This window comes from Zingiber officinale, chromosome 1B (assembly GCF_018446385.1).
Source record: "Zingiber officinale cultivar Zhangliang chromosome 1B, Zo_v1.1, whole genome shotgun sequence".
Taxonomy (NCBI): Eukaryota; Viridiplantae; Streptophyta; class Magnoliopsida; order Zingiberales; family Zingiberaceae; genus Zingiber; species Zingiber officinale.
In genome coordinates this window covers 108,789,905-108,798,731 of record NC_055986.1, presented here as the reverse complement: position 1 = coordinate 108,798,731, position 8,827 = coordinate 108,789,905, and the positions used below count along the sequence as shown (strand labels likewise).

At 35.6% G+C, this 8,827-nt stretch overlaps 1 protein-coding gene across 6 annotated transcripts; it reads left to right on the top strand.

Annotated features, from left to right (window-relative positions):
- Positions 1 to 300: 300 nt before the first annotated feature.
- On the top strand, positions 301 to 7,978 carry LOC121971373 (E3 ubiquitin-protein ligase RING1-like). Of its 6 annotated transcripts, none has more exons than XR_006109128.1 (3): positions 301 to 1,474; positions 6,604 to 6,907; positions 7,743 to 7,978. XR_006109128.1 is itself a non-coding variant. In XM_042522633.1 (2 exons), exon 1 carries the CDS (start codon positions 369 to 371, stop codon positions 1,443 to 1,445), a length of 1,077 nt encoding a protein of 358 aa, XP_042378567.1. In that variant the 5' UTR covers positions 301 to 368; the 3' UTR covers positions 1,446 to 1,479; positions 7,743 to 7,978. The 6 variants fall into 6 exon arrangements, 3 of the variants coding, with proteins under 3 accessions (XP_042378567.1, XP_042378559.1, XP_042378550.1); XR_006109130.1 differs by having other exon boundaries at positions 301 to 1,479; XR_006109129.1 differs by having other exon boundaries at positions 301 to 1,487.
- Positions 7,979 to 8,827: the final 849 nt, after the last annotated feature.

The following is an 8,827-nucleotide window of genomic DNA, read 5'->3' as shown; positions in this document are numbered from 1 at the left end:
TATATAATATTTAATAGTAAGAATTATTTGTTTTCGTACCAGATATTGATAAGTCTTAAAATAAGAAATAAGTATAAAAATTTTAAAAAAAACTTAATCAAACCAAGCTTTAATTGGCGAAACGCCTTCGAAGGTTTCTTACCAATTCAATAAGCCGCACCTTCGAACAAACTGAGTATGGTTGATTCTAGATTCTTCTTCCGCCGCCACGTGGCGTCCGGAAGGCACCGCAAACACGCTTCAAGATTCGTGAAGACGGCGGACTCGTGACAACTCGATCGGCTGAAATACCTGCCCCATTCGCAGGTCTTCTCCAAATCTATCTATTCCCAATTTCTCGACGCTTTCTTCCCTTCTCCTCCCCGCCGATGTCTTCCGCCGGTAGCCATGGAGGTGGTGCCGCCGCCGACTCTGAGTACCAGAACTACTACTGCCACCGGTGCCAGCGTACTGTCGCCCTTCCCACTGCTGCCTTCGAGATCGTCTGCCCCGTCTGCCACGATGGCTTCCTCGAAGAGGTAGAATCCCCTAACCCTAGTCCCAGCCCAAATACCTTCTCTTACGACTCCTCTGGAAATCCTGTTCTCCTCCAGCCCTTTGGCCCCTCGTTCTTCTTCTCCTCCTCTTCCTCTTCCCCCGCCCCCGCTAGCTTAGACCTCAGGAACCCTGCTGACCTTGCAGATCTCCTCGGCCCTGACCTTTTTGTCTCCCGCTCTGGACCTGGCGGCCCCACTAGTGCTACTAGCGCGGTTCCCTTCAATCCGATGATCTTCCTTCAGGATTACCTCCAGCAATTAATGTCCGGAGGTGCCAATATCCAAGTCGTAGTTGAGGGCGGACCTGGCGGCGGTATTGGGAACCTAGGGGATTACTTTATTGGCCCTGGCCTTGAGCAGCTTATACAACAGCTCACTGAGAATGATCCCAATCGTTATGGCACCCCACCTGCTGCCAAGTCTGTTGTTGCAAACCTTCCAGACATCAAAATTAGCCTAGAATTGCTTGCCTCTGATGAAGCTCAGTGCTCTGTCTGTATGGATACTTTCGAAATGGGAAACGAGGCCAAGCAGATGCCATGCAAGCATATCTTTCACAAAAACTGCATCTTGCCATGGCTAGAGTTGCATAATTCATGCCCAGTCTGTCGCTATGAGCTTCCCACTGATGATCTTGACTATGAGCAACGCAGGGGGACACCAGCAGTCCCTTCACCACGGACAACTGCTGGAACAAGGGATTCTAGTGGTGTTGGGGCAGCAGCTGGAGCCTTCACTGAAGGGGATTCTGGTAGCCCTAGAATGATTGAGAGAAGGTTTAGGATTTCACTACCATGGCCATTTAGAATGTTTGAGGCGCAAGCAGAAGGTAGCAATGCTGGTAGTGGAGGAAATGACGGGAACAACAGCACCAATCCACATCCTGATCGGCAAGAAGATGGACGCTAAATATCCATCAGAAGATTTGATTTGAGGAGGTAAGGTATAAAGGTACATCTTCTACGAATTGTTTTTTCTTTCTTGTTTCTCTTCAGTTTCTATGTCGAATTTGGTTTTGGATACGTGGTAGTTGATTTTTTTAATGATGTTGAGGTTAGCTGGCAATTTGGCAGTTAATTATATCAAACAGGCTTTGTCAGGGACATAGTTCTAAAGCTTGAAGCAATCTGTTAGCTTGCACTTTAGGATGGAACTATGCATGATAACTCTCTCTCTCTCTCTCTCTCTCTCTTTTAAATTCAAGTCAATAAGTTCATTCACACATGGGTATGTTGGTGCTTTTAGCATATTAGTTGGGCTAATGCTGATAATGGTATGTTTGTCCACTGTATGGTTCTTTATGTAACTGCTGTTTTGAAATGAGGAGCCACAAGACTAAAATGTCTAATTTGTTTGTTAAGATGTTCCAGATAGTAAATGGATGAGTACCTTCTTTGGGGAAGAAAATTGTTTGTGTCAAGTACAAAAATGAGATTAGACATTTCCAAGCACACATTATAAAATGGGTTGAAAATAATAATTTTTTTTACTTTTAAATTTGTACCAATGTTTGACATTTTTCTTTTAGATTATCAGACTTGAAAATTTTACTAAGTTATGGTTGTCTTAAGTATTTGATGTTGTTACATGAATCTTATCTTTCTATTGAGCTACATGCAATTTATATCACATAATTTAAAAGTCAACCAAGTGACTTTTTGTTACATTAACTATTCCTTAATCTTACTTTACGCATTGCAACCTTTACTCTAAGGCTCTGTTTGGTTTGTGGGATAAGGATTAATGGTGTAGGTGGGATAGGGATTAATGGTGTGATAAATAATCCCTTGGGAGAACCAATGATTATTTATCACACCATTAATCCCTATACTATTAATCATATTCCACCTACCAAACACTCTCTATCACACCAATAATACCTAACACCATTAATCCTATCCCACAAACCAAACGGAGCCTAATAGATTTAACTCTTCTAGCTATAAAAAATATCTTATCAACTTTGAACTTGCATCAACTAGCATGCTCATTCTTTGGCTCTACATCTATTTGTATCTAATTTTTTCTTTTTTTTTTTAATTTTATACTTTCTTGTATCCCCTCACACTCATCTTAGCATGCTCATTCTTTACTAAATTACTTTTCTACATATGTTGCGCCCAACATGGCATCATCCTGATCAACAAAGCATGGTAGATTTTCTTTCTAAAGTTCTCTATAATTGTATGTTCGGATTTAATCTCTTTAATTTAGCAAAATATTATCTACACTCTACAAATAGCATAATCTTAGAAATTTATCTTGAATATGGTTAGTAAGTTCATTAATATTAACAGAAAAAGATAGGGACTGTTAATACCTATGTAAAGCAAAAGTTATGTGAAAATGATTTGTCACACTCATAGCAACTCTATGATACCTTTTCTCACATCAACATAATTACTAGATATTCCTTTCTTCGCTAAAACCACAATACTAAATGCTTAGGGGTTTTATTATAGACATTTCAAAGTTAATGAAAATTATATGCAAATCCTTGTTTTTATTAATATTTTCCATTAGTTGTATCTAGTAAATAATAAATGGTTTCTATGGTTGATCTTTTCAAAATTGGTTTAAGAAATGTTTAATTTTCCTTTCAATAATCTTTCCCAAAGTTTCATGGTTTGATGGAATGTTATAATCTGAACAACATTGTACACAGCTACTAAATAACTTTTCCTCCATTCATCTGACATTTTCTTAATTATCAAATTTGAATGAGTAATCTAATTAGCCAACTTGTACCTTGATCTCCTAAAGCTAAACTTCAATAGGGATATGATCCATGCCCTCGTTGCTACCTGTACTTTAAAGCTGCTTTAATCTTAATCTGATAATATGAAAAAATTATGATCCTTGCACTTACCATATTTTTCAACATCTAAACCAAATTTCTATAAAGTTCTCATTAAATATTTTATAAAATGAAAATTTCATCTTTCCTTAATTGCATTATCATTAACAAGAATCTTTTACCTTTTCATCTTTTACACATTTAACACCACCTGAGCCTCTATATTTCTTTCTATGTTTACAGCCCTATAAATATCTCTTCTTATTCTTAGGTCTTAAGACTACTGTAGAACTTATTGTATCTTTTAAAAAGTGTTATACTTGTAACTTTTTTATTGCTTTAATTTTATCTACTTCATACATATTCAATTTCTGCTATTTTTCTAATCTTTAAAAATGTTTGTTTAAACTAATAGCCTTTTGTGTTCCCTGCTCCACTACCAATTTGTTTTTACATGTTACACCTTCACCTTTAGATTCTCCAAGAATTTATCTTGCTTTATTATTGTAATTTTTTGCCTTCAATGTTCTCATAAAATCAACATCATCAAACGTTTCATTCCAGATATTTTTCTTCATTTTATCTTTGAAAAAATGGATATTATTGTTTCCTAAAATTTTACTATCTTCTAGGTTTAGAACATAAACAAAATTTTCTCTTCTTGCAATTTTCATGACCTATATCCAACACTTAGTCAAGGTTGATTAGTTAAGCATCCCACATGTATTGTTTTACACATCTGGCAATTTGTTTTCTTCATACAAAACCTTACCATACTTGAAACTCTTTTTTCTTTTTTCCGATTGAAGGATTGCATCTAATTAGGGTTGGTGGCTAAAAAGCTAGCACATACTTGGTCCAAAATGAAACAAATTTGAAAAACCCAATTTTCTAAGTCCAATTTTGGTTTGGGTTCCAAGTATTTTGGGTCTAGTCTGGTTTAACATTTCTTATATAAAGTTTTTTTTTTTTTAAATGGAACCTAGATTAGTTTCTGGTAAATGATATAAAAAGAGACAGAATAGCATGAACTCTGAAATGAGATGTTGGAAGTGACAAGTAGAAATTTAATCTCATCTTCAAGCATGCACATAATGTCAGCAAACAAATGCAGGATGAAAATATATGGTAAAACAAAGAGATTATTGTGTGTGGATTTGAGATAAAGAATATGAGAGCAGAAGACCTGATACATAACGCTGATACTAAATATTTTAGATTGCTGTTATGATCTTTTCAGTACCATTGCCCCCCTTTTCTATAGGAATCTCTGGTATCGTTTTTGAGTGGGAAGTGAAGCTCACATGGGGTTGGATCTACTATATTTGGACTAACAGTGGAGCAGATATACTGAATAAGAGAGAAATTTGCTCGTCTTAGGGAAGAAGGTACAACTAGAAGGGAAAGGATCACAGTGGTGGATGCCAATAATTCATCCAGTCAACAATTAATGGAAATTTCTTCTCTGATGTAGGATCTCAGCATTAGGACAAGGTTGAATGCATCAATAGCAAGAGCTCCATTGGAGAAGGTGATAATGATGATGGCCAAGAGGCAGAGTGAGGAGGCTTAGTTGGAGCTTGTGTGGTGTAGACAAAGACAAAGCTTTGCCTTTGGTTGGTGACTCATAATGGGGGACACTAAGAGTCTTAATCCAGTGATGCCTTCTTCAATGAAGCTGATGGTCCAAATGACGCAGTCAACTCAGTTAGACAGAGAGGAGGGAGCTGTAGGATCCAAAGGGGTTTTGAGGAGTCTGTCAATCAGGTTGAGGTGAAGGAGAAGTTTTGATGAGGGGAAATCTCTCTTTTTAGGTGAAGGCAATAGCAATACCTTGTAGAGCCATAGTGGGGATGATCTCATGAGGAATTGCTTCTAGCATGGAGTGAGCAGAAGTGTGGAAAAGAATTTTCTGCAAAGGGCGAGGATTTGTTTAGAATTGGGATGCAGAGGAAGGTGTAGGTGTGGATCAAAAGCTTCACCATTGCATCAATCATGCAGATGAATTCTCCCTCTTGAAAAGAAGAAATCCCTATTTTAGATTTGTCTATTGAGAGATAAAAATATGTTATTCAATTGAGAAGATATATACTGATATAATAAAGAACTCCAATAACTAATATCCGATTTGAAGACTTTGTAGCTTGCAAACATTACATCTAACAGGAAGACCCTATGATGATAGTGTTACCAAAGATGTAGTAGCCTGACTATGATACGTGTCAGGTTTCCTGACTATGATTAATAGGTGTACTAAATGAATAAACTGGAGTTTACTTAATTTTAATGAAACCTGAGATACATATTATTATATTAGCTCCAAATTTCAACTGTTGTTTTTGTTTATATATATCTTACTTATTTAGCCTTCTCATTCATAGTAAATTGTCAGATAGTTTGCTTCCTTTAGGCCCTAGAACTGTCATACATAACTTGAACACAACTGATCCATATTATGTGTGAAGTGTTGAATTAAACTAATGACTGGGATCTTTAATGGGCATGTTAGAGTTAGTTCTATCCAACATCGAGTTTGCTGCCTCTTGTTAATCTTGGGGCCTGGTCAGAATAAGACCAACTTTTGCTAATCTAAGATGATCCAATCTCCCACTTCCTCTTCATTGTATCCCACTGTCCTTATGGCACCTTGTCTTACTGCTTCTTCCTATGCCTTCTCCTGCATCTTTCTCTTCTTCTTCTTTTTCCTTCTGTTCTTTCTGCTCTGATCTATATTCCTTTGATGCAAGTTGAGAGAAAAGGAGAACATAGCTCTTTGTGGGCTATTGTTATGATCATCCAATGGTATCAACTTCTTTCCCTTGGATCAAGCTCTACAAACTCACCTAAATGCATAGAGAAATGCCTAAGGTGGGTCTTGGACTCCAGTAAATTTAATGTACTAGAATTGGGCCACTTCTCCACATTGGATCTGATTGAAGACTGTTCCCGTGGCTGGAGGCATTGCTGTGACTTTAATTTGTGGTTCTACTTCCATTGATATCATCCTTTCCTCCATTCTTTGTCGTGTATGATATTTTTCTCTTTATTGTGCTCTATGCAAATCTATATCATTAGTAATATGCAAATCTACATCATTAGTAATATTCAACCTAATTAACTCATTTTTTTTATTACATTGATTGACAATGTTTTCTTTGATCTTCCTTTACTCTTACACCTTTTATTTTATTAGATTCAACACTTTTATGTCTGCCTTTGAATATGTGCATACTATCTCATTTTATTATCGCTTATTTTATTGTTTATTAGAGCTACAACCATTGCCCCCGGGCAATGGTACAGTGGCAGGACACTTTCTCAGTTTCTTGGCATCTAAGGATCGAGTCCAAGCTTTGGCGAATTAATTGATAAATTTCCTTGAATGAGCGATTGACCTAAGAAGGCTGGGCTGATGGGCCGTTCACTATGAGTGCTTTCGGATTTATCCTAGTGGTGGTGGGAAATTTCTGTGGAACGAGATCGGTCACTCTCAGCATTAGTCGGCGTAAGTTGGATAACGGATTCCAACTAAAAAAAAATTAAAGCTACAGCCATTGGTCTCGGACATTAATGAGTATGTTGACCTATCCTTGTAAGTAATGCTTCCAAAAAATAGACTTGAATGACTTTTGGGTTCATTGGCTTTAGGAACTCTGACAAGTTTGCTGGGGTTACCTACCTTTTCTGTACGCTGCATAGCAGAGCAGTGTTTGTGTTGTTTCAAGGGTTGCCACATTCAACTCTTTCAATAGCGTGTGAATGTGCTTTGAATTTTTTTTTGCATTAATTAACTTCTTTTCTTCTGTTTGTTTGAATTTTTTGGACACATCCCTTCCTTTAGAGTCCAAATTAAACTTTCACACACTTTCATATTTAGGTTTGTAGTGCCAAAACTGTTGATTCTTTTCAACGAAGTTGTTTCGTATGACGCCCTCCTTTTCCCCCCTCTTGAGCTAGCCTACAAATTTTGCGCAGCTTCCCCATCCAGGGGAAATATATTTGAGGAGAACATGCTTTTAAAGACAAAAAACATAAAAAAAAAAAAAATGGGTGGAAAAGTGTTTTCTTAATTTAATTGTACCTCCATTTCCAAAAAAGTTAGTATGTAAATGCGTGAGTTCAGTTATCAGTGGAGAGATAAGCTACTTGATACCAAATAGCTATGTATAGATTAATGTTGTCAGTAAAACAGGATGTGACCAAGGTATATAAATCAAAGTTGGCGGTTCTTATCATATGAAATAAACTCACCTGACCTACCACAAGCATGGAGATGATGGTTTAGTTTCGTTTAATTATTTGTATTGTCATGTAATTAACCTTATGCTTTGAGAGAATCATGGACTAATAATTTCTTTTTGAGCGAATTCCCACGTTCTTACGTGATTTCTTTTCCCTTATTTTTGTAGGATGAACCCTGATGCTTTGTTGTACAAGCAACAATTCAAGATTCGCAGCTATGGCAACATGAGTCTTCTGGTTACAGTTACATAAGCAATTTTTAACTTTGTTCGGATTTATTCATATTTTTGCATTCTGTTTTATGATTATCTAAAGTCTAAACTGGTGGGGATTAATTTGTATACTTCTGAATGGGCCCAAAAAATAGATTGGATTTGTAATGTGCTCTTCTTTTTTGCTTTTACTATAGTCTATCTCAAACCTCTTTGAAGAAATTCTTCGTTCCTTCTCCCTCAAGTTTCATCTTCTTATCTTGTGAATGATGTCAGAAATGTTCGTCAATGCTTTTCATGTTGCTTTGTTAAAAGATGGACAAAGTTTAAGAAGGTTATATCATTCCCCCTTTTATTTTCATCTTATTTTTTTTCTTCCTATTCTTTTGTACATTATTTTATGATTTTAGAGATCGATATGTTTGCTATTATTATTATTATTATTTTTTGTTATTAGTATTAATAGGCCGGAATTATCATTGAAAATTTGCTACAACCATTTAAATTTAAAGAATGGAATGAATGTTTAATACATTTTTTTTAACATCTAAACAAATTGAAAAACAAATCATTCTGATTTAATTTGGCCTGAATAATGTAGGGTCATTAAATAAAATTTTTATTTAATAAAACTGTGATATCATTTACATTATTCTTATGATTGATTTCATCTGTGATTTTAATACAAGGTTTATAATCCCTTAATCTTCCTATAAGTATGTTTCTACAAAATCTTAACCATCTACTAATCATTGTTATTATAATGCGACTCATATGACAGTATACTGCTCTAAATTTGTCATGACTACGATCTATTATGTACATTTGGATTAAATAATTTAATTATTAGTGATTAATCTTAATTACTCCGTTGGATTCGAAATTGCAAAACAATAAATGAAAACAAAAAAAAAATAAAAAAACAAGGTAGATGAATATGAAAATTTTAGACTTTAGAAGGACAAAATCGTAAAAGCAACCTTATGGATTTTTTATTTTCTCCCTTTTTCTTTTACTTTTTATTATTATTTAAAAAAGGA